The sequence below is a fragment of the Somniosus microcephalus genome, chromosome 2 (genome assembly GCF_052327205.1).
Source record: "Somniosus microcephalus isolate GS21.2 chromosome 2, FLI_Smic_1.0, whole genome shotgun sequence".
Taxonomy (NCBI): domain Eukaryota; kingdom Metazoa; phylum Chordata; class Chondrichthyes; order Squaliformes; family Somniosidae; genus Somniosus; species Somniosus microcephalus.
In genome coordinates, this window is record NC_140988.1 from 159234135 (window position 1) to 159259063 (window position 24929).

Below are 24929 nucleotides of genomic sequence, written 5' to 3' on the forward strand. Positions count from 1 at the left end.
GCCCGCCCTGCAGGCTCAGCAGGCCAATTAGGGAGGAAGTCACTGATAGATCACGTCAACATCAGACGTGCTATCTGTCAAGTCTTCTTGAAAGAAGAAATGTCAGCATTTGACAGCTCTGTGAAGCTGTCAAACACTGACATTCTGTTTAGTTTGATGAGTCTTTGTGTTCAAGACTCATCTAACCTTTCAAATTTGTAAATTTCACATGGCTGTTGGTTCAGAGGTTCCAACAGCCAGTCTGTGAAATTGACAAGCAGGATGTCGGCTCTCCCCATCCAGCGCGGCTAAAGGCTGTAGGAAGAAAACAAGGTAAGTGAACACTTTTTAAAACTTATCATTCACCTTGCATATTTACCACTCCACACTTGCATCCATCACTCACCTGGTCCCTCCGACCTCCTCCACGTCTCCTCCAACCTGACGGGGCTCTCCGAGGTTGGGACGCCTTCACCTGTGAAGGTAGAATGGCACTAATCCTTTTTTCTGCCTGTTAACTACCTGTTAACAGGCAGTTAAAAGGATTACATGCCTTTCCCGCCTCCAGGAGGCGGGACCCGAAGCTGCACATCTTCCCGCCTCCTGGCAAAAGGGCACGGAGGCGGGATGGGGGTGGGTTTGCCATCGGCCCCCACTTTCTCCGAGTTTACCGGCTGTCCCGCCTCCATGTCCGCCTCCTCCGGGCTGAGAAAATCCAGCCCAAAGTGTACCAGTGTAAATATAATTCGAGGCATAAGTCTAATTCCAATGGTGCGAGAAAAAGGAACTAAAAGTATTAATAACTTCAATGGGAAAGGCAAGAAAAACAACAAAAATTGCCAAATTTGAAGAGGACCAACTTTATGCGCCTGGCAGGTTTGAAAATGGCTAGGGGAGGAACAATGGACCAATGTGGAGGAACAATGGACCAATGTGTACCCATGCAAAGCAAAGGTACCAAGCTTAAAGGCACTCCTGTCTGCTTGAACAAGACTACTAAGCAACCCATAGAAGGAAAAAAACATTTAAGGCCATGAAGGAAAATGCCAGAGAATTAAGAAAGATTCAATATCAAAAGGTATGCCTGGAGAGTATAAACAGCATCAAATGGCAAAGAACATTTTTGAATTGAATATGGCAAGAGAAGTGAAAGGTAACAACAAAAAGATTTGTTAGTTATATTATGAAAAAAAGAAAAACAAGTGATGGGGTTGGGCCATTTAAGGTGGGATTGATTAAGTGAGGACAAGACAACTTATGCTACACAGACTGCAGAAGTGTTAAAGAAGTTTTTGGCCTCAGCTTTTGCCAAGGAGCAGACAAGTAACTTATTTGATCTGGAAAGGGAACTAGAGGGTGTCGCAGAGGTAAGTTCTGACACTATTCACATTACTACCAGCATGATTACCGAACAGCTGTGCAAATTTAAGGTAAATAAATTTCAAGGGCTGGATAAGATGTATCCACGTATCCTTAAGGAAATAAGGGAGGATGTTGCAGGAACTCTGGCATAAATCTTTCAGAAATCACTGAATATTGGAGAGGTGCCTGGAGGCTGGAAAAAGGCAGATGTTACTCCTATTCTTAAAAAAGGTAACAAAAGTGACTTAGGAAACAACAGACCAGTGAGTTTGACATCTATTGTGGGTAAAGTTATGGAAACCCTGATTACTGATAAGATCACGGAGCATCTGGACAGAAATAAAATGATAAAAGATAGCCAATATGGGTTCATGGAAGATATGTCTTGTCAATCAAATCTACTGGTTTTCTTTGAGGGTGTGATAAAGGAGCTTGTGTTGGGTAAGGCATTTAATGTTGTATATTTGGATTTCAGTAAGGCCTTTGATACAGTTCTTCTGGAAAGGTTGGTAATAAAAATAAAGAAAGCAGGAATCAGCAGAAATATCTTACAATGGATAAATAATTAGGGGCCGATAGAAAGCAGAGGAAAAACAACTCCATTATTGCTGTGGCATGCAATAGCAGGATGATAGAAGGTGAACTAATGAGGGGGAGGAACTGAATTAAATCAGTATTTGTAGGGAAATGGTGTTAGGGAAATTGACGGGATTGAAGGCCAATAAATCCCCAGGGTCTGATAATCTACATCCAAGGGTAATTAAGGAAGTGGCCCGAGAAATAGTGGATGCATTGCTGGTCATCTTCCAAAATTCTATAGACTCTGGAACAGTTCCCATCGATTGGAGGGTAGCCAATGTAACCCCACTATTTAAAAAAAGTGGTAGAGAGAAAACAGGGAATTATAGACTGGTAAGCCTGACATCGGTAGTGGGGAAAATGCTAGAGTCCATTATAAAAGATGTAATAGCGGAGCACTTGGAAAACAGTGACAGGATCGGACAAAGTCAACATGGATTTACAAAAGGTAAATCGTCCTTGACTAATCTACTGGAATTTTTTGAGGATGTGACTGGTAGAATAGATAAGGGAGAACCGGTGGATGTGGTGTATTTGGATTTTCAGAAGGCTTTCGATAAGGTCCCGCATAAGAGATTAGCGTGAAAAGTTAAAGCACATGGGATTGGCGGTAAGGTACTGACTTGGATAGAGAACTGGTTGGCAGACAGGAAGCAAAGAGTTGGAATAAACGGGTCTTTTTCCGAGTGGCAGGCAGTGACTAGTGGGGTACCGCAGGGATCAGTGCTAGGACCCCAGCTGTTCACAATATATATTCATGATCTAGATGAGGGAACTAGATGTAATATCTCCAAGTTTGCAGACGACACAAAGCTAGGTGGGCGTGTGTGCTGTGAGGAGGATGCCGAGAAACTCCAATATGATTTGGACAGGTTGGGTGATTGGGCAGATGCATGGCAGATGCAGTATAATGTGGATAAATTCGAGGTTATCCACTTTGGTGGCAAAAACAGGAAGGCAGATTATTATCTGAACAGCAATACATTGGGAGAAGGGGAACTGCAACGAGACCTGGGTGTCCTTGTGCATGAGTTGCTGAAGGTAAGCATGCAGGTGCAGCAGGCGGTTAAGAAGGCAAATAGTATGTTGGCCTTCATAGCGAGAGGATTTGAGTACAGGAGCAAGGATGTCTTGCTGCAGTTGTACAGGGCCTTGGTGAGACCACACCTTGAGTATTGTGTGCAGTTTTGGTCGCCTTATCTGAGGAAGGATGTTCTTGCCATGGAGGGAGTGCAGCGAAGATTCACCAGGCTGATACCTGGGATGGCAGGAATGACGTATGAGGAGAGATTGGGTCGACTGGGCTTATACTCGCTGGAGTTTAAAAGAATGAGAGGGGATTTCACTGAAACTTATAAAATTCTAGCAGGACTAGACAGACTAGATGCAGGAAGGATGTTCCCGATGGCGGGGGAGTCCAGAACTAGGGGCCACAGTCTAAAGATAAGGGGTAAGCCATTTAGGACAGAGATGAGGAGGAATTTCTTCACCCAGAGAGTGGTGAACCTGTGGAATTCTCTACCACGAAAGGCAGTTGAGGCCAATTCATTAAATATATTCAAGAAGGAGTTAGATATATTTCTTAAGGCTAAAGGGATCAAGGGATATGGGGAGAAAGCAGGGACAGGGTACTGAATTTGGATGATCAGCCATGATCTCATTAAATGGCGGAGCAGGCTCGAGGGGCCGAATGGCCTACTCCTGCTCCTACTATGTTTCTATGAACCAGATGGATCTTGGTGCTTTTTCGTTCAGCAATTCTTATGTTCTAATAAATTGCAATATCGCTTTGCACCATTTGATGGTGCTATTTCTTGCTCTCTTTATTGTAAGGGACTAGGGACGACATTACTTTGGCAGTTGGTCATTTTGGATGAAAGAAAAAACAGAGAAAATAGTGACTGTGGGAGAAGAAAAAACAACCTAATGCTCCACTTGAGAATTGGACTCATAGCCTCCAGATATGTGACTGACTTGCTACCAGCTCCATTGTAGGGGCAGCTGTGAAACACCACGAGCTTGTGACTGAGGTTTGCAGACACCCTATTATATTAATATATAAGTGAGACCCTGCCAAGAAATATAACCAGGGGAAAACCACATACATGTGCCAGAATGCCTCAGTAAGAAAGAAAAATGTGAATGGTTGCGGGACACAGATGATGAAAGAACACAGCTTGCTTCATAAGTGGAAGCTGTTAAGTAAACTTCAGTGTGTGCTTCTTTGATGAGTTACATGTGCACCACATACAAAAAATAACTGTCTTCTTCAGAGTCCACTGTAAGCATGATGGATGAGTGAGCCCTAAGGAGTAAAATCTTTTCATCTTTTTAAATAAACAATGGCTTACATTTAAGCCTTTTTGAGGTTTACCTCAGCTCCTGCCAAGGGCCTCCTTCTTCACCTGAAATAGCCAGATGGTTTAGGATAATGACTTCTCTCTGTCCACTCGCAGTGATTCCAGCTAATTCTTTGAACATGAGGGGTACTCATACGGAACTGGACTGAACCAGACACTTCACTTTGTTTCCAATTTCCACCCCTCCCTCACCTTCAAATGGTCCATCTCTGACTCTTCCCTTCCTCGATTTCTCTGTCTCCATTTCTGGGATAGGCTATCGACAAACATTCACTATAAGCCCACTGACTCCCACAGCTACCTGGACTTTCTCCCACCCTGCATCCTGTAAGGACTCTATTCCAGTCTCCCAGTTTCTCGGTCTCCGTTGCATCTGTTCAACCGAGGATTCCCCTCTACTGTGGTTGACAGGGCCCTTGACCGTGTCCATTCCATTTCCCGCATTTCTGCTCTCACCCCTTCCCCTCCCTCCCAGAACCACGATAGGGTTCCCCTTGTCCTCACCTTTCACTCCACCAGCCTCCACATTCAACGGATCATCCTCCGCCATTTCCACCACCTCCAGCGTGATCCCACCACCAAACACATCTTCCCCTCCCCTCCCCTTTCAGCATTCCGAAGGGACCGCTTGTCCACTCCTCAATCACCCCCAGCACCCCTTCCCCTTCCCACAGCACCTTCCCGTGCAAGTGCAGGAGATGCAACACCTGCCCTTTTACCTCCTCCTTTCCCACTGTCCGGGGCCCCAAACACTCCTTCCAGGTGAAACAGCGATTTACTTGTACTTCTTGCAATTTAGTATACTGTATTGCTGCTCACGATGTGGTCTCCTCTACATTGGGGAGACCAAATGCAGATTGGGTGACCGCTTTGCAGAACACCTCCATTCAGTCCGTAAGTGTAACTCTGAGCTTCCGGTCGCCTGTCACTTTAATTCACCGCTTCACTCCCACTCTGACCTCGGCCTCTTACACTGTTCCAACGAAGCTCAACGTAAGCTCGAGGAACAGCACCTCATCTTTCGATTAGGCACTTTACAGCCTTCTGGACTCAACATCAAGTTCAACAATTTCAGACCATAACCTCTGCTCCTATTTTTTCACATGGCAGCTGTTGATGATTCTGCCATTCCCATTTACACCTCTTCTAGACTCATCTTTTGCTTCTTTACATGTCCCATTACCATCTCCTTTTGCTTTGTACTATCATACACTTTTGTCATTTAATCACTCCTGCCTTCCACCCTATCACAGACCTTTCCTTGTGTTCTTTCCTCCCCTCCCCCCCTTTCCCATCCCCTGCACTTGCTTAAAATCTGTTACATAACTTTTTCCAGTTCTAATGAAAGGTCATCGACCTGAAACATTAACTGTTTCTCTCTCCACCGGGTATGATGGGGGAGCCATTCAAGAAGTAGTTAATTGCTGTAATAGGGGATCAGAGGACACCAATAGAGACTGTCCATTCAGCTACCTCTGCTGCTTGCCTCGTTCACCCTGCCCATTGAGATAATTCTCCTTCCAGCCACCACCTGCCCCCCATCCCCACACCCCCACTACCCTAGCCTAGAACTCCTGTTTCTGTTTAGTTTTGTTCCTATTTTGTCCCATGCCCTCTCCAAACTCATCTCATCCATAAGACCCATCTCCTGCTCTCTTGACCGCCCATTCCCATTAAACTGCTGACCATTCATCTTCCCTTCCTGGCCCCCATGCTGGCTGATATTGTAAATGGCACTCTCCCCTCAGGCACTGTACCAGTCCTTTCAAATCTGCAGGCTTGACCCCCTCCTCAAAAATCTCACCTTCTGTCCATGAAAATTACTGTCCCATCATAACTTCCCTTTCCTCTCTAAAGTCCTTACCATGTTGTTGCCTTCCAGATCCATGCTCATCTCTCCTGCAACTCCTTGTCTGAATCACTCCAATCAGGTTTTCACCCATCGCACAGCGTTGAAACGACCCTAACCAAAGTTATGAGTGACATTCACTATGACTGTGACCATGGTTCATTATCTTTCCTTGTCCTCCTTGACCTCCCTGTAGTCTTTGACATGGTTGCCCACACTATCCTCCTACAATGCCTGGCTTGTTGTCCAGTTTGGTGGTACCACCCTCACTTGGTTCCACTCTCATCTATATGATCTTGTCCACAACATCTTTACCAATGGCTTCTTTTCCAACCCCACACTCTGGAGGGCACCCAAGGATCCCTCCTAAGCCCTCTCCTCTTCCTCATCCATATGCTGCCTCTTTGAACATATTATCCATAGACAACGGTCCAGCTTCCCCATGTATGTCGATAATATTTTTCATATCCTCTTGTGACTCCTCCACTGGCTCTATGCTGTCAGACTGCTTGTCCAACGTTTTGTCATGGTTAAGTTAACATTTCTTCCAGTTAAACATTGAGAAGACTAAAGCCATCATCTTTGGCCTCCATCAGAAACTTTGTATTCTTGCCATCAGCATCACCCCCCACCTCCTCCCCAAGCCACCGTCTCAGGCTAAACCAGACTATTTGCAACCTCAATTTTTTTTTACTCTGGGCTGAACTTCTGACCCCATATCCTCTTTATCACAAAGACTGCCTCTTCCATCTCGGTTACATCGCCCACCTCCGCCCCTACCTAATCCAGTCCCCGCACAGTTACCTCTGGAGACACCCTCCACTTCCTTATCTACATGCTGCCCTTTGGCAACATCATCTACAAACAAAGGTTCCATTTCCACATGTAAGCCAACGACACCCAGCTCTGCCTATCCACTACTTCTCTCCACCGCCCCTTCTGATGTCAGACTGATTGTCCAATATCCAGTCTTGGATGAGCCACAATTTCCTCTAGTTAAACATGGGAAGACTGAAGCCATCATCTTTGGACCCCATCACAAACTCTGTACCTTTGCCATTGACCCTATCCCCCTCGCCGTCCACTGTCTCAGGCCGGACCAAACAGTTTTCAATTTTGCCACCTTATTTGACCCCCAGCTAAGCTTCAGACCACATATACACTCCATCAGGAAGCACGCCTACTTCCACCTCCGAACATAGCCTGAGTCCACCTGCCTTAACCCATCTACCGTTCAAACCCTCATCCATGCCTTTGTTATGGCATCTCCACACCTTTGTTATCTCCAGACTCAACTATTCCAATGCTATCCTGGTTGGCCTCCCATCCTCCACCCTCTGTAAACCTCAGTTCATCCAAAGCTGCCCTTATCCTAATCCACACGGGCCCCGCTCATCTATCACACCTGTTCTTGCTGACCTAAAGTGGCTTTCGGTCCATCCTATCTCTCCAGTCCAACAAGGAAGGAAGCAGTGTTGGATCTGGTTCTGGGAATTGAAGTAGGGCAAGTGGAGGGTGTTACAGTCGGAGATCATCTAGCTAACAGTGACCACAACATCATTCGATTTAGAGTATGGCAAGAGACCAGAAAATATCAAAGGTAAAAATGCTCAACTGGGGAAGAGCTAACTTCAGTGAGTTAAGAAGGGACCTAGCGCAGGCAGATTGGAAAAGACGATTGCAGGGTTAAGCAGTAACGGAGCAATAGAAGGCATTCAGGGAAGAGATAGTTCAGGTACAAACTGGGTAGAGCATCCAAAGCTAATGCGCCCTGGATGACAAAGGAAATAAAAGTTAAAAATAAAACAGAAAAAGGAGGCTTATGACAAATGTCTGGAGCAAGATTTAGTAAATAACCAGGAAGATTGTGGAAAGTACAGGAGGGAATTGAAAAAGTTAATACGGGAGACAAAGAGAGATTACGAGAAAAGAATAGCAGGCAAAATTAAATTGAACCCTAAAACATTTTATAAATATATATGGGGTAAAATTTCCACTTTGGGCACAATCGGCGAAATGGGCGCAAAATTGCGCCCGTTTTAAAAAGTGTTTTTTTTTAGTTTTCGCTCAAACTCAATTGCATATCACCGAACGCAAAATCTGCCATGAACCAACAGAATTGGGCAATGTTTTAAAGTGTAATTAAAAAAAAAAAAAATTTTGCTTTACAAAAATTCCTTGATATATTTAAGAGGTTCGATTAACAGTTCGAATAAAACAGCTGAAAATGGGTTTATCACAAAAAAAAACCATTTTTAATCACAGTGCCAATTCATCACCTGTGAGGAACCCGATTTTAAATTACTGAAAATGACTTTTAAAAAATATACAGAACCGTTTGCGAGTTACATTGGGGTACAGTTGTCAGTTTCTTAGTAAATTCCAAAAAAAATTCAAAAGCTTTTAAAGCGTGCCCAAAAGAACCAGCTTAATTTTTTGAGCCTCCTCGAAGGCACGTAAACGAGCGCATATAGCGGAAACTCCCCATGGTGCTTAATTCACCCTGGGGGCGTGGCAGGTTTTGTGGGTGGGTCTGCTTCTAGCGCTTAAAATTCTGCGATCTTTTTGAAAGGATTCGCAAATTTCATGTCTCCCCTGAAGATTTACTTCTGGCTTATTGGAGAAACCCTGGCTGGACTGAGTTTAAAATCCAGGGCTCCAGGGCTCAACAAGATGGCTACGGTCAACCTCATGGCCAAGGCCTGCAAAGTTCAGGTTTGGACTGACAAAGAAGGAATGTTCCAGAAATTAGAAGGCAGACAGGCCTACTGCATTTATGTATGAGAAGCAAACAGTAGCATTCGGGCCTCTGATTAAAACCCATCAAGGCCGTTTGCACAGATAATCAACGGGTAATAGCTGCATTCAGACCTTCGTTAGCTGACTTCAACACTGTTTGGAAACGATCAACGGGGCATTCAAACTGGAATGGCCCCATCACAAGACCAGTTAGACAAAGGAAAACACTTATGGGACGTTTAAAAACCGATTAACTGGCCATCCAGGTTGACGGGCCCAGATCGGTTTCCTTTGTATCATCTTCAACACATCCAGGTCAGACAAAGAAATAAGCTGATCTGGCGAGTGATAAGGGCTCCCAGAAAGGGGTCTAAGTAGTCCCTTGGGAAGCCATCTCTCTCTCTCTCTCTCTCGCCTGGACTCCGGTGCCCTGCCTTACCATCAAGAAGATTGATGACGAAGAGCCCGTCCAGGGAAGCAGGATACCGACAGTTACCTTTGAATCACTGGGGTATCTCTGCTCTGGGCGGTGAAAACCCTAAAGACATCGGCAGGCAACGGGGCACGGAGCAGGCATTCTAACATCCGAGACTGGTGAGCATAAACTTTCTGGCCCATCGCAAGACAACTTAGATAGGTGTAAAGGGTGGGAGTTAATGGGGATTGCTAAAATTGTCATTTTAGTCATTTTCCCTCGATGTGTCCGTTTCTCCTCCCCCGCTAAGTGTAATTGTGATACATACATAGTGATTTTCTCTGTATAGTGTTTATTTTTCTCTATTTTTAATAAACATTGGTTTTCTTTGCACCAAACCACTGGTCTCGTTTTGTTTATATCGCTGCTCGTAATAAGTCCGGTGGTCAGAACCAGAGGGGAAGCGATTCGAACTGCACGGGGCTGGAGCAGCTCAGATACGCCTGACTGGCCAGACACAAACCCCAAACCAAAACCCCCTACAGAAATAGCGACCGTGGCAAGGACATCGGCGACAGTATGCGATATAACAGACAGTGGTGCGGAGGGAGAAACCACAATGGAAGAGAGGTTGTCCACTTATGTGTGTAGAAAGGTCAATATCGCCAAGAAATGGGTGGGCGCTATGTTAAAGGCCGAGCGTCCCATAGACGCCGCCGCCCAGTGGACGGCGAGTAAACAGCATAAGAGGGCAATTGAAAAGGCAGTCTGGTTAATGTGCTATAAGAAACAGGTCTTAGTGCTGGACAGGGTTGTAGCAGCACAGGCTGCCAAGCTCAAGAAATTGGCCCTAGAAATGCAGGATAAGGTTGCAGTGGAAGAGAAGGTGCTAGTGGCGCTTCAGGCTTTAAGCCAAGAAAGAGCGCAGACGGCCAAGGAACACCAGGCAAAAGTAGAGTGTCTGGAGGCCCGGGCCGTCGAGGTGCAACGGGAACATCAGGCAAGGGTAGAGCGCCTGAAGTACCAGACCGCTGAAAGTAAAGCCAGCGCTAGGCGCAAGATGGAGCACTTAGAATACCAGGTTAGAGAGGCGAGGGGCGGCGAGGTAAGGCTGCAGGACACAATTTGCGACCTTACCCCAAAATTAAAAGAGCAGGAGGAGAAAGTAAGGGAGGTAAAGGCAGCATATAAGCTAGCCTGCAACCGGGGGTTCGATGAGGCAGATCACGGGCCCTGCAGGGAGGAGATAGAAAGCTTGGGCATGGCCTTATCGAGGGCGAAGGGGACGATATGCCTTATCAGCCCAAAGGCAGGCCAGTTGGACTTTATCGGCAACCCAAACAGAACCGTCCCACAGGCAGCACCCAGAACAAAGTTGGCTAGGGAATCAGAGGTCCCACGGCCGCCACCCATAGCTCCGAGTTTTCAGGAGTCCTGGCAGCGAAGTGGGGTGGAGGATGAAGTGGTAGGGGAAGCACAGCAGGCCCCGCTAGATAGGCCGGGACCAGGACCGGTGTACCCCCTCCGACAACGGCGATACGGCCCGCCCGTTGATGACAAGGACCCAGGGGCCATCCAAAATCAGTTTGTGGTGCCGCATGGCACCCAACAGCTCAGTGCCATGGTTAGTCATATCCCCAAGCTCACCGAAAAGGGAGACCCCTCTCTGCACTTCAGGGAGATAGAACAGGCAGCGTGTGTTAATGACTGCGATGACGCAGAGCAAGCTAAGATGCTGCTGTTTTCTCTGGGGAGTAATCTCCTCCAGACCCTATCTGATGAATGTAAAAAGGGGCAGAAAGATTATGAGGATTTGAGGAACGAGATATTGGAGGCCATGGGACTCAACGACGGTAATCCGTTCGCCCGGGTGGAAAAAACGGTACAGCTCCCAGGGGAGTCCCCGCAGGCGTTCGCAGACAGGCTGTGGCCAGTCTACCGGAGCGCATGCCCGGGAATGCCAGTGCAGGCATTACTGAACCAAGTTCAATTGACCCACTGGCTCCGTTGTCTAATGACAAACTGCCTGCCCCAAATCCGAGCCCAGGCTGCGGCCTGGTTTGACCCTAGTAGCCCCCAGACCATCGAGGAAACGGTGATCCACCAGCTCACGATAGCATTTAAAAATATGAGGGGTATCGAGACGCCCCAACCCAAGGGAAAAGTCCATGAGGTTAAACCTGGGGGCCAGAGTAAGAAAGAGTGGCACCAGGAGGGGAACCGTCCCTCCCAGACTAAGTTAAACTGTTACGGGTGCGGGAAGGATGGCCACTGGCGCAAGGATTGTAAGAATCCCTGGAAGGAGAATAAGGGAAAGAATTCATCAGCCCCAGCCCAAAAGGCAGAGCCAGGTATCCCTCCCGCTGCGATCGAGCCACTCTTGGAGTCGATACGATCTTTCTTCCTGACCAACCAGGGGAGAATAGCAGCCACCACCAGTGCTTTGACCCCGTCTGCCCCATCCCACTCCCAGCAATGACTAGAGCCAGCGCAGCCTGTCGAACTGTGTCCCCGCGAAAACGCTGAGGGGAGCAGGCCCTATGTTAGGATGGGGGTGAAGACGGTGCAGGAGAAATATTCGGTGGACACTGGAGCTTCCACCACCGTGGTCCATTCGGAAGACCCGACCAATTCACCCCGGTCTAACAAGGTCCCATTTAGCTTAATGGGACCCACAGGGAACAAGCAGGCTGGGGAAAGGTCAAAACCTTTGGCCATAGGTTTAGGATCCCTCCATACCACATGGGAGGGTAACCAAAAGACCGACAAGGTGGCCAAGCAGGGGGACAGGGAAGGAGAGTTCTGGGACCCCTGTAGAGCAGGCCCGGTAGCAGCAATCCGGGACAAGGGAGGCACACAGGGGTAAGCTTTGGCCCCGGACCAAAAGCAGGTCCAGGCCCAAGATCCCGTCTTTAAGGCCGCCCTGGTAAGGAGAAAGAATTTAGAACAGGGTTACAGGCAGGCTGCTAGTTATATTAAACAAAGTAAGTTGTTTAAACCCGAAAAGAAAGCGCAGCCAGTTGGGACAAGGTCTGAGGTTAGAGATCCTCAGCCCGCAGCGGGTACAAGCTCACAGGCTGCACAGGCAGGCGCTGTGGCTTGTGTCAGGGGAGGAGCCATTCCGCCCACCGTTCAGGTCCTCCCCCAATCCTCTGGGATTCAGATGGGGAGGAGTCCAAGTGTGAGAATCCTGCCCCCGACCCAGGTTTGGAACCTGGGGGCGGAGACTCACAGCCTGCTGCAACAGGCGGCGAAATGTTACCTGCCCTCAGCCCAAGTTTGGGAGACGTGAAACCTGAGGGAAAGGACCCCCAGCCAGCGGTCGTGGAAAACCCACAGACCGCGCTAGCAAAGGCTGCGGTCCGAGCCAAAGGTCCACCCGCCAAGAAAACCCCACCCGTAGCCCTCCCTAGAAGGTCCCCTCGGACACCCCAGCCCAGAAAGGTATGGTCACCGACTCCCCAGCTTAAAACGACAACCTCCCGAGTTTGTAAGGACCGGAACTCGGTGGACCCAACTGCAGTAAGGCAAACTGAGGCAGAGGTAAGGTTGCAAAATAAAGGTAGACTTTACTTGACATAAACAAAATAACAACAGTACAGAATACAGGCAAGCAGACCAGCACAAGGTATCTCCAGGCAGTGCAACTCAAGACTGAGCAAAGAACATAAAGTGAACACCACTTAAATAGTAGGCATCTAACAATGCACAGGTGAATACAATAATGAATAAAGAAGGACACAATTAAGAGAGTTCATGGAGCCCTCTGGTGGCGAGGCGAGGCAGAGTCTGGGTCATTCCTTACAGGACCCCCCCGCCTAGGAACAGCCCCTGACGTTCCCCCAGAAGGTCCATGGTGACGACGAAAAAAATTCCGTACTAAATCGCGATCCAGGATGTCTCGGTCCGGGTCCCAAGAGCGTTCCTCCGGACCATATCCCTCCCAGTCCACCAGGAACTGGAGGCCCCCGCGAACCCGGCGAGAGTCCATCAGGCGACGGACCGTGTAAGCAGGCTGGCCGTCGATGATGCGGGGAGCAGGAGGAGGCCTCGCGGGCGCCAGGGAACTGCTGGCCACTGGCCGAAGCCGGGAGACATGGAAGGTAGGATGAATCCGCATGGAGCGGGGTAGCTGGAGACGGTAGGACACCGGATTGACCTTTCTCAACACCATGAAGGGGCCGATGAAACGAGGCGCCAGCTTGCGGGACTCCACTCGCAGCGGGAGATCCTGCGTAGAAAGCCAGACCCTCTGACCAGGACGGAATGAAGGGGCCGGTCTGCGCCGCTTGTTGGCCTGGACCTGCCGTTGTCGAGAAGCTCGTTGCAAGGCCAGCCGCGCTCTCCTCCCGGTCCGCCGACAATGCTGGACAAACTTCTCCGCGGACGGAACCCCCACCTCGAGCTCCTGCTCCTGGAACAGTGGAGGCTGAAAACCGAACTGGCACTCGAACGGCGACAGTCCTGTGGGGGAGCAGCGCAACGTGTTGTGCGCGTACTCAGCCCAGACGATGTGACGACTCCAGGTCGCAGGGTTAGCGGACACGAGACACCTCAGGGTCGTCTCCAGGTCTTGGTTGATCCGTTCTGTTTGACCGTTCGACTGAGGGTGGAAACCCGAGGAAAGACTGACAGTAGCTCCAATGAGCTTGTAGAAGGCTTTCCAAAACCGGGAGGTGAATTGTGGACCACGGTCAGAAACGATGTCAAGGGGCAAACCGAATAACCTGAAAACATGCTGGACCATGAGCTCGGCTGTCTCTTGGGCTGAGGGAAGCTTGGGCAAGGGCAGAAAACGACAGGCTTTGGAGAAGCGATCTACGATGACCAGAATGACCGTGTTGCCTCGAGATGGTGGAAGGCCTGTGATGAAATCCACCGAGAGGTGTGACCAGGGGCGAGTGGGAATGGGGAGAGGATGCAGCAAACCCTTGGGGCGAGATCGAGGGTTCTTGTTTCGTGCACAAATGGCACAAGCTGCCACGAACGCCTTTACGTCCTTCTCCATGGTGGGCCACCAGAACCTTCTACGAAGAAACTCCAGCGTCCTGGATGCGCCTGGATGACCGGTGAGTCGCGACGAATGCCCCCACTGCAGGACTTGAGCGAGTCGTGTTGGGGACAAAAAGGCGACCAGGTGGGCCGTTGCCAGGGTCTGCCTCCCTCTGTTGCGCCTTTCTGACCAGCGTCTCGATTCCCCAGCAAACCGGTGCTACAATTCGGGAAGTAGAAATAATAGGTTCTGGTTGTCTCTCCCGCTCGGGTGGATCAAATTGCCTGGAGAGAGCATCAGGCTTGAGATTCTTGGAACCTGGACGATATGATAAGACAAAGTCAAAACGATTAAAAAACAGTGCCCAGCGAGCTTGACGAGAGTTAAGTCGTTTGGCCTCCTGGATATAGGCCAGATTCTTATGGTCAGTCCAGACAATGAACGGGTGTTTAGACCCCTCCAACCAATGTCTCCACTCCTCCAGTGCCAACTTACTGCCAGTAATTACCTGTTCCCAATATCGTAGTTTCGTTCAGCGGGAGTGAGTCGGCGAGAGAAAAAGGCGCAAGGGTGCAGTTTGTTGTCATTAGACCGTTGGGATAAAACGGCGCCCACTCCTATATCCGAGGCATCCACCTCGACAATGAAGGGAGTGGGGGATCCGGAATAACGAGGACAAGAGCAGACGTGAAGCGCCGCTTGAGATCCTCGAAAGCCTGCGCAGCCTCAGCGGACCAACTGAACCGGGTAGAGGCGATCCTGGTGAGGGCGTTAAGAGGGGCAGCAATGGTGCCGAAGTTTCTGATGAACCTCCGATAGAAGTTAGCAAATCCCAAGAAACGTTGCACCTGTTTGAGAGAGGTGGGTGGTGGCCAATCTCGGACAGCTTGGGTCTTGCCAGGGTCCATTTGGATGTTGCCGCTGGAGATGATGAAGCCCAGAAATGAAACTGTGGAAACGTGAAATTCACACTTCTCCGCCTTGACAAACAAGAGGTTGTTAAACAAAAGTTGCAGGACTTGTCTTACATGCTGGACATGATCGTGAAGAGTTTTGGAGAAAATGAGAATGTCATCCAGGTAGACAAAAACAAAGCGATTCAGCATGTCTCGGAGAACGTCGTTGATGAGTGCCTGGAACACAGCAGGGGCGTTGGTTAATCCAAAAGGGCATAACCAGGTACTCATAGTGCCCAGTGGGTGTGTTGAATGCCGTCTTCCACTCGTCCCCTTCGCGGACGCGGATGAGGTTGTAGGCGTTGCGGAGGTCCAATTTAGTGAAGACCGTGGCTCCCTGAAGTAGCTCGAAGGCCGTCGACATGAGTGGAAGAGGATAACGGTTCTTAATAGTAATCCGGTTAAGGCCACGGTAGTCGATGCAGGGACGGAGACCTCCATCTTTCTTACTCACGAAGAAAAAACCGGCACCAACAGGAGAAGTGGACGGACGGATGAAGCCAGCGGCGAGGGCGTCACGGATGTACTCCTCCATGGCGGCAGTCTCAGGAGCAGAAAGGGAAAAGATCCTACCCCTAGGTGGGCATGTCCCAGGCAGGAGGTCAACGGCACAGTCATATGGCCTATGAAGGGGAAGTGATGTGGCTCGAACCTTACTGAAGACCTCTTTTAGATCCTCATACTCGGGTGGCACTCGGGACAATTCAGAGCGTGATGGGAACTCCTGGGGCTGGGAAGGAGACTTGGCGCGAAGACAGGTAGTATGGCAGGCGGAGCCCCATTCCGTAAGCTGGCCGGTGGCCCAATCTAAGCGAGGATTATGGCAGGCCAACCAAGGGTAACCCAGAATTAATGGAAACTGGGAAGAGTGGATAAGGGAGAATTGGATGGTCTCAAAATGTTGTCCTTCCACGCCCAAACACAGAGGGGCAGTATGATGGTGAACGGTTCCAGAACCCAGGGGTCTTCCATCCAGGGCAACAACAGTGAGGGGGTGATCAGGATGGGTCAGGGGAATCTTGAGCTGTTTAGCTAACCCCAGATCTATGAAGTTACCATCAGACCCCGAATCCACCATGGCCTTAAGATCATATTGTTGATTGTCCCAGAAAAGGGAGGATGCCAGCAAAACCCTAGAAACAGTGGGGTTGGAAGGGATGGTTATGCTCATCTCAGGTCCCTCCGTCCTGGATGAGCCCTGGCTTTTCCCACCAAATCTGGACAGGAAGAGCGGAAGTGGCCAGCTTTCCCACAACAGAGACAAGATCCCTCTCTCATTCGGCGATCATGTTCGGGCTGCGAGAGGCGTGTTACTCCCACCTGCATGGGCTCCTCTGGATCGGTCAAAGATGGACTCGGGATGGCTCGGAGGTTCTCAGATGGCTTCGAAGCAGGAAAAGCTCTGGTCTTTGGAAACGGAGTGAAAAAGGAGTGGCGTTCTCTTCGCCTCTCATGGAGCCGATTATCCACACGAATGGAGATATCAAAAAGAGACTCCAAATCACTCACCGGATCCCTGGAAGCCAGTTCATCCTTGATCTCATCCGTGAGACCGTGGCGAAAGGTGGCGATGAGCGCCTCCGAATTCCATTGGCTTTCAGCAGCGAGAGTGCGAAACTCAATAGCGTAGTCTGCAACACTACGAACCCCCTGGCGAAGCCGAAGTAGTCTGTTAGATGCTTCTCTCCCACTGACAGGGTGATCAAAAACCCTTCTCATTTCTTCTGAGAAAAGTTGGTAGTTTGAACATACCGGCGTTTGCTGTTCCCAGACGGCTGTAGCCCAGGTAAGCGCCTTGCCGGTAAGTAGCGAAATGATGTAGGCCACTCGGGAACAGTCACTGGGAAATAATGAACCCTGCAGTTGGAAAACCAGGGAACACTGGATTAGGAAACCTCGACATCCTCCTGGGTTACCGTCGTAGCGCTCGGGTGCAGGTAATCGGGGTTCTCTCAGAGGAGAAGGCGAAACCGTAGGAGCGGGTAATGGTGCAGGAGCGGCTTGGATCACCTGACTCTGTTTCTGGCTCTGATGGAAAGTGATGACGAGGCCCTCCAGCAGATTCTGGTTTCGGAAGACTGCCGTGGCGAGACACTGCAGTTCGTTCAAAATAAGTTGTAGCTGTTCAGAAACTTGTCTTGGCCATTGGTCCTTCTCTGCTGGGTCCATGTTTTGGCTCAGTCTTGCTGTAAGGACCGGAACTCGGTGGACCCAACTGCAGTAAGGCAAACTGAGGCAGAGGTAAGGTTGCAAAATAAAGGTAGACTTTACTTGACATAAACAAAATAACAACAGTACAGAATACAGGCAAGCAGACCAGCACAGGGTATCTCCAGGCAGTGCAACTCAAGACTGAGCAAAGAACATAAAGTGAACACCACTTAAATAGTAGGCATCTAACAATGCACAGGTGAATACAATAATGAATAAAGAAGGACACAATTAAGAGAGTTCATGGAGCCCTCTGGTGGCGAGGCGAGGCAGAGTCTGGGTCATTCCTTACAGAGTTAAAGAGAAGTCGGAAGACAAAGGTCCCCAGCTAGCAGCTACAGACTGCAAGGGACCGGAAGTGCAGATCAGTGCAGCCACGCTGCAGGGAGCAGCCTGCAGCAGCCCAAACAGGGATTAGGCTGGCCGCCCGGAGACGGGCAGCGGATGTATATAGTTTAGGTAGTTTAATTTTTAAGTTTATATAGTGTTAAGCTTAGGGTGTTTAATTTAATTCTAATTAAGGTGATGGTTAGTTTTAAGTAATCTGCTCAGTGTACATTTGAGTCGAGGTCGCAAGACCCGACCATGCTTCACCCAAGTCAGCGAATCTCTAGGGAACCTGGCTGTGTGCTTCGATATCTGTTACAGGAAAATTTACGGAATGAAGGGGGGCGTAATCCTACTCGCCCTGATAGGACTGAGCTTCGGAAGGAGAGGTGACATGGAGGATTCCCACCTCTATGGGTGCTCCGGAGACACAGCACCGATAGCGATCGATGGGAGCGGCGAACGGGATGCAGAGGAGAATTTTACCAATTATGGGGCTATACAGGGTGGAGAACATTGGAATCATTCAAGGGGGTGCACACATTCGTTTTGCAGCGGTCCCACCCTATGTCATAAAGTGGGAGCACGCTATGACAGGTACTGACCTCTCGGGGTGCCGGAGCCGGGGAGCACACATCATCCTGTGTCCCCAGCACTTGAATGCCTATTCGAAACCACAATGCGGGTTCAGAGCTGCTGACGCGAAACCTATAAATTGTACCATGGAAGCCATGGCACAAGGCCATGTTCCCCCACAGGTAGCATATATAGGTGGGACATATTGCGTCACCACAGGAGCGTCTCACTACCAGCATGGACAGCACAGCTGGTGCGCGGTGAGTGACAGCAGCTTCTGTTTCAAACCCGAGGCAGAAGTTCAAGTGGCACAGATACGAATTGTCCCCATTCCTGAACCATCCACTGTTCACCTCACTGTGGAGGAGAATTTCACCCACCTCCAGAAATATGTCACCCACTTCGGTTACCCGATTCCCCCTCTCCCAGAGCACCTTACCAAATTATTAAAAGCCATCCTAGTATCGCAAAAGCACTTCTACACTTTGGAACAGAAGACTGTACAGATAGGGGCCGACATTTTAGATAGCATGACCCCGCCCTGGTGGGACGTTTTTGAGAGTATAGAGGTCCCCTCCTAGATTCGAATGGCGTCCCACATCTTAGTAGTCTGTCAGTTAGGGATCGTCCTCTACCTGATCTGTGTCCAGTGTAGGAGAAAGGGTCCCGGGGTAGAATTTAAAGTAAAAGGGTTGTGGAAGGACCAGTATGCCCGGGTGGAAGAAGAAACACCCGTGTGAGCTTTGTGTAATATCACTGCCGAATGATGGCAGATCCGTTTGTTATTTTAATAAAGCTCGTTTTGCTTTTGCTCATTATTTTTAATAAACATGTTTTTTTGGCCTGATGTTTATTTTTATTAAAGGTTGTGTGTTGAAATAAAGTTCTATGATGTCCCAAGTAGTGCAGGGGTGTTGGACCCCCTCCGTGCTTGGATTATTGTAACAGATAGTAATTTGTTTCTATCGATAGATGCCTGTCGTGCACTGTAGTTTTCTCTAAGTAAGGGGAATGTATGAGTTGAGGGATCGTGGATAGATAAATATAGGGGAAGGTTGTTTGTGGGGGGGTCAGAAATTTGCTCACCTTGATTGAATACTTCAAGCAAGTTTCAGTATCCTAGGGGGGACTGAAAGGATTCACAAATTTCATGTCTCCCCTGAAGATTTACTTCTGGCTTATTGGAGAAACACTGGCTGGACTGAGTTTAAAATCCAGGGCTCCAGGGCTCAACAAGATGGCTACGGTCAACCTCATGGCCAAGGCCTGCAAAGTTCAGGTTTGGACTGACAAAGAAGGAATGTTCCAGAAATTAGAAGGCAGACAGGCCTTCTGCATTTATGTATGAGCAGCAAACAGTGGCATTCAGGCCTCTGATTAAAACCCATCAAGGCCATTTGCACAGATAATCAACGGGTAATAGCTGCATTCAGACCTTCGTTAGCTGACTTCAACACTGTTTGGAAACGATCAACGGGGCATTCAAACTGGAATGGCCCCATCACAAGACCAGTTAGACAAAGGGAAACACTTATGGGACGTTTAAAAACCGATTAACCGGCCATCCAGGTCGACGGGCCCAGATCGGTTTCCTTTGTATCATCTTCAACACATCCAGGTCAGACAAAGAAATAAGCTGATCTGGCGAGTGATAAGGGCTCCCAGAAAGGGGTATAAGTAGTCCCTCGGGAAGCTAGCTCTCTCTCTCTCTCTCACCTGGACTCCGGTGCCCTGCCTTACCATCAAGAAGATTGACGATGAAGAGCCCGTCCAGGGAAGCAGGATACCGACAGTTACCTTTGAATCACTGGGGTATCTCTGCTCTGGGCGGTGAAAACCCTAAAGACATCGGCAGGCAACAGGGCACGGAGCAGGCGTTCTAACATCCGAGACTGGTGAGCATAAACTTTCTGGCCCATCACAAGACAACTTAGATAGGTGTAAAGGGTGGGAGTTAAGTGGATTGCCAAAATTGTCATTTTAGTCATTTTCCCTCGATGTGTCCGTTTCTCCTCCCCCGCTAAGTGTAATTGTGATACATACATAGTGATTTTCTCTGTATAGTGTTTATTTTTCTCTATTTTTAATAAACATTGGTTTTCTTTGCACCAAACCACTGGTCTCGTTTTGTTTATATCGCTGCTCGTAATAAGTCCGGTGGTCAGAACCAGAGGGGAAGTGATTCGAACCGCACGGGGCTGGAGCAGCTCAGATATGCCTGACTGGCCAGATACAAACCCCAAACCAAACCCCCCTACATTTTGCACCGGTTACGCCGATTTCGGCTGAATTACGCTGAAAAAACCAGCGCAATCAAACATAAACTCCAGGCCATAAAAAGTAAGAGATTAGCTGGGAAAAAAGATGGTCCTATTAAGGTCCCAAAGGGAAATCTTCATGTAGAGGCAGAGGACATGGTTAAAGTATTAAATGAGTACTTTGCATCTGTCTTCACAAAGGAAGCGGATGATGTGGAGGTTACATAAAAGAGAGGGAAGTTATGGACAAGATAGTAATAGATACAGAAGACGTACTAAAATGATTAGCATTACTGAAAGTTGTTAAGTCACCTGGTCCAGATGGAATGTACCCTAGGTTGCTGAAAGAAGCAAAGGTAGAAATAGCCTCATTGGATACAGGAGTAGTACCGGAGGACTGGAGGGTTGCTAATGTAAAACCACTATTCGAGAAAGGGGACAGGGATAAACCAGGAAACTGCAGGCCAGTCAGTGGCGGGGAAGTTATTGGAAACCATTATGAGGGACAAAATAAACTTTCATTTGGAAAGACATGAGTTAATCAAGGAGAGCCAGCATGGATTTGTTAAAGGCAAATCGTGTCTGACTAACTTGATTGAATTCTTTGATGAGGTAGCAGAAAAGGTTGAGCAAGCTAGTTCAGTTGATGTTGTATGTATGGTCTTTCGGAAGGCACACAACAAAGTGTCAAACAAGAGGCTTGTTAAGAAGATGTAAGTCCATGGAATTAAGGGGAAAGTGGCGGTATGGATACAGAATTGGCTCAGTGACAGGAAGCAGAGTGTGGTGGTGGATAGATGTTTTTCAGACTGGGAGGTGGTATGCAGTGGTGTTCCCTAAGGGTCAGTTTTGTGTCCATTACTCTTTTCAATTTTTATAAACAACCGAGACTTGGGTATAGGGAGCAGCATTATAAAGTTTGCAGATTATACGAAACTTGGCAACGTAGTAGATAGTGATGAGGGTAGTTGTAGACTTCAGGGTGACATAGACAGGATGGTTAATTGAGCAAAAGCATAACAGATGGGGTTCAATGTGGAGAAGTATGAAGTGATGCACTTTGGGGGTACTAATATGGAAATGGCACAATTTTGAAAAGTGTCGATGAGCAGAGAGACCTTGGTGTCCATATACACAATTCCTTAAAGGTGGCAGGTGCAAGTTGATAAGGTGGTTACAAAAGCATATGGGTTTCTTGGGTTTATAAATAGGGGCATAGAATATAAAAGCAAAGCGATCATGCTAGAACTTTATAAATCACTGGTTAGGCCTCAGCTGGAGTATTGTAGATAATTCTGGGCATCACACTTCAGGAAAGATGTAAAGGTCGTAGGAAGGGTACAGAAGAGGTTTACCAGGATGTTACCAAGGATGAAGGACTTTGGTTATGAGGAGAGGTTGGAAAAGTTAGAACCGTTCTCCTTGGAACAGAGAAGGTTAAGAGGTGACCTAATAGAGGTTTTCAAGATGATGAGAGGTTTTGATGGAATAGATAGAGAAAAGCTATTCTCTCTGGCGAGTGGGTCAAGAACCAGAAGTCATAGCTTCAAAATTATTGGCAAAAGATCTAGAGGGGAGATGAGGAGAATTTTTTTTCACTCACAGAGTTGTTGGGATCTGGAACGCTCTACCTGAAAAGGTGGTGGAAGCTGATTCCATAAAAAAATTTAAAAAGCAGTTGGACAGGTGCTTGAGGATGAGAAACTTACAGGGTTATGGATAAAAAGCAGAGGTGTGGGACCAAACAAGACTGCTCTTTCAAAGAGCCAGCACGGGCATGGTGGGCCAAATGGCCTCCTTCTGTGCTAAGTTTCTATGATTCTATGAACACCCTTCATTGATTTCAATAGTAATGAAATTCAGGCAGTTTCTATAACCCGCGGCTTATCCGTAACGCCATTTTCACGCCCAGTAGGCAAGTTGAAGATCTGCTCCAATATCACAAATTGTTTGAAAAATCTTCTTTCTCATGGGAGGTACTTACGTTTTTTACATTCTCTTCCCTCCACTATCAGCCTGAAGCTGCTGAGCAGATGTCAGCTCTGAGACAGTTGGTGGGTGGCTCCATTGCAGACCTCACACAGATCTCCCTTCCTAGAGTCTGACTTGGAGAAGTCTGGCCTGGCAAGGACACAATGGTACCTGGGTGGTACTGATGTTCCTGCCTTAAACACTGCCTGATCATTATCTAGGACCAGAAAAGATGTCAACCTCTCAACGTCAGCTAAACAGTTCCCTCCAGAAAGGGGAGACTCGAAGCGCTCAGCAGAGAGGGATAATAAATTTAAAATATGGATACTTGCTAGGAGGTAGGGGGCTTGTTATCATGCCTTAACATTATTTAGATGGGAGAGTACTTCATATTGAAAGTACGTTTCCACCACACATACCTTCTCTTCTTAAAGCGACTCTCAATACATCCACACGGGAACTGCAGTGAAGAGGTGTGAAAGACCTGGTCTTCCTTGAGCTCAACACAGCCTCCAATAACCAGGACACAGGATTTGATGTTTTCCTTATGATATTTTTGTGGATTAAATTAGTCCCTAATATTTCCTCTGGAGCTGTCAGTCTAGACTGTCTGGAACTACTGATGTCACGTCCAACAGGTGTGAGATTAATCACTGACCAGGTTACACCTGCCCCCTTACTTTAATGGTTTAAAATGTTGGCCATGGCTTCGGAAACGCAGAACCCTTGGGAACTTAAGTCTCAAACTAGATCTGTTCAAATAGGAGAGCTGGCATGCTTCAGAATTGTCATTATAATCAAAATGAAACGTATAGCAGAAAGATGCTGAAGTGATTCTGCAGGCCGTTGTTTGTAAGCCCTGGGATTTTTCACCTCTTCATTATACTGTTGTTTAGTGACACCATGATGTCAGGCAATAAACTCTTGGCTTAAGTGGTCTGCTGATAGAGGCCTCAGTCTCAGACTTTTCAATGCCTGTTTTTCGATATGAACTCCAATGTATATAGTTGAGTCTTGTTATTCTACCGGTGCCGATTTCAAACTGGTACCTGCTTGGTTCAACATAGATCAAGCCACCTGAGTTACACTTCCTTATTCTTCACGCTCTGTGGTTAGGGAACAAGTAGCTCTACATGTGTGTTCTTGCATGCACCATTGGTACCCAAATACTGTAGCTTTGATGTATCAAGAATGGTTGGCCCTGGTGGACCTAAAGGCCTTTTACTGTTCTGAAAACATGTTCTGAAAATGTAGCTTTATGTTCTGGATAATTCTGACCTTTTATCTCACCGCCCAGGACAAATTTCACCCCCATAAAGCCTTTGAAGTCACTCAATTAGCAACCATTGGTGCAATAAAAACTGCAGCACAAGCATTGAAGAAACCTACAGCACTGACCTTTACCCCGTACCGGCCCGGCATCCCTAGATCACCTGGCTCACCCTGTTCCAGGTCACAGAGTAACAGACAAGGAAAAGCAGCAGAAGGGGAACAGGAAGGAAATATAAAGAGGAAACATTAAATCATCTTGTGAACAGAGACTATTAAGAAGCACGGTTAACGGTACTTTAATATAAGTGCTATATTTAAGTGGCACTCTCAATTTCTGCAGATGCATTAAACACATTAAAATGATTGGTTTAATTGATATGGAGCACCACCTGTCTTATTATAATTTCTGTTTGGAGGAGTGGTATTCATTTAACTGCTGTTGTTGGCAGTGAATTGGATAATAATGGAAATGAATTAAAAATAGCCGGGATTCTTCTGCCTTATTCTACGACCAACAGTTTACAAGTTACGAATCTAACTAATATGAGTAGCGCTGTTATTATTCTGCTGGTCCTCCCCCCTCCCCCCCGCCGGGGTTACAGTGAGCTATAGCCGGCCCTGGGCGTGTGGTATACCCTCACTTGCATTTGTGGGATGTACGCAACCATAGTTACTGCACAATGCTATTTTATGTGAAGCAGAATGGGACCCTTGTGAAAGACATGATAAGGTGCAATACAAATTTAAATTCATTCTGTACTGCAGCTTGCTGTGGGTCTTCTTGCTATTGGAAAGGAGTCTCCTAGCACTCAGCCTGTGTGATGTGCCATTGGTGTCCATGCCTCTGCAGATGACTCAACCGGAGTTAATTCCCCTTTAGAAGATGTTTTAACATATTAGTGCCATCACCATCCAGTTACTGTGTTACTCAGCATCTGGTACTATGGTTACCTGCTTGTTTCTGCTCAAGTGGATGACAGTTATTCAGGTCATAAAGTACAGCAAGACTGGGGAATAGGATGACACCTTTTGCTAAGTCCAAAACAGGAAAGGAACATGCCAGGGGATGAAATCATTAGCTT

The 24929-nt window shown here is 47.8% G+C and overlaps 1 protein-coding gene across 1 annotated transcript in view; it reads right to left on the minus strand.

Moving 5' to 3' along the window:
* Positions 1-24929, minus strand: part of col25a1 (collagen type XXV alpha 1 chain) — a 256959-nt gene that overhangs the window by 93032 nt on the left and 138998 nt on the right. Inside the window, exon 16 of the mRNA XM_085965125.1 lies at positions 23974-24018. Coding sequence (XP_085821251.1) covers positions 23974-24018 — 45 coding nt within the window. The remainder of the gene's footprint in view (positions 1-23973; positions 24019-24929) is intronic.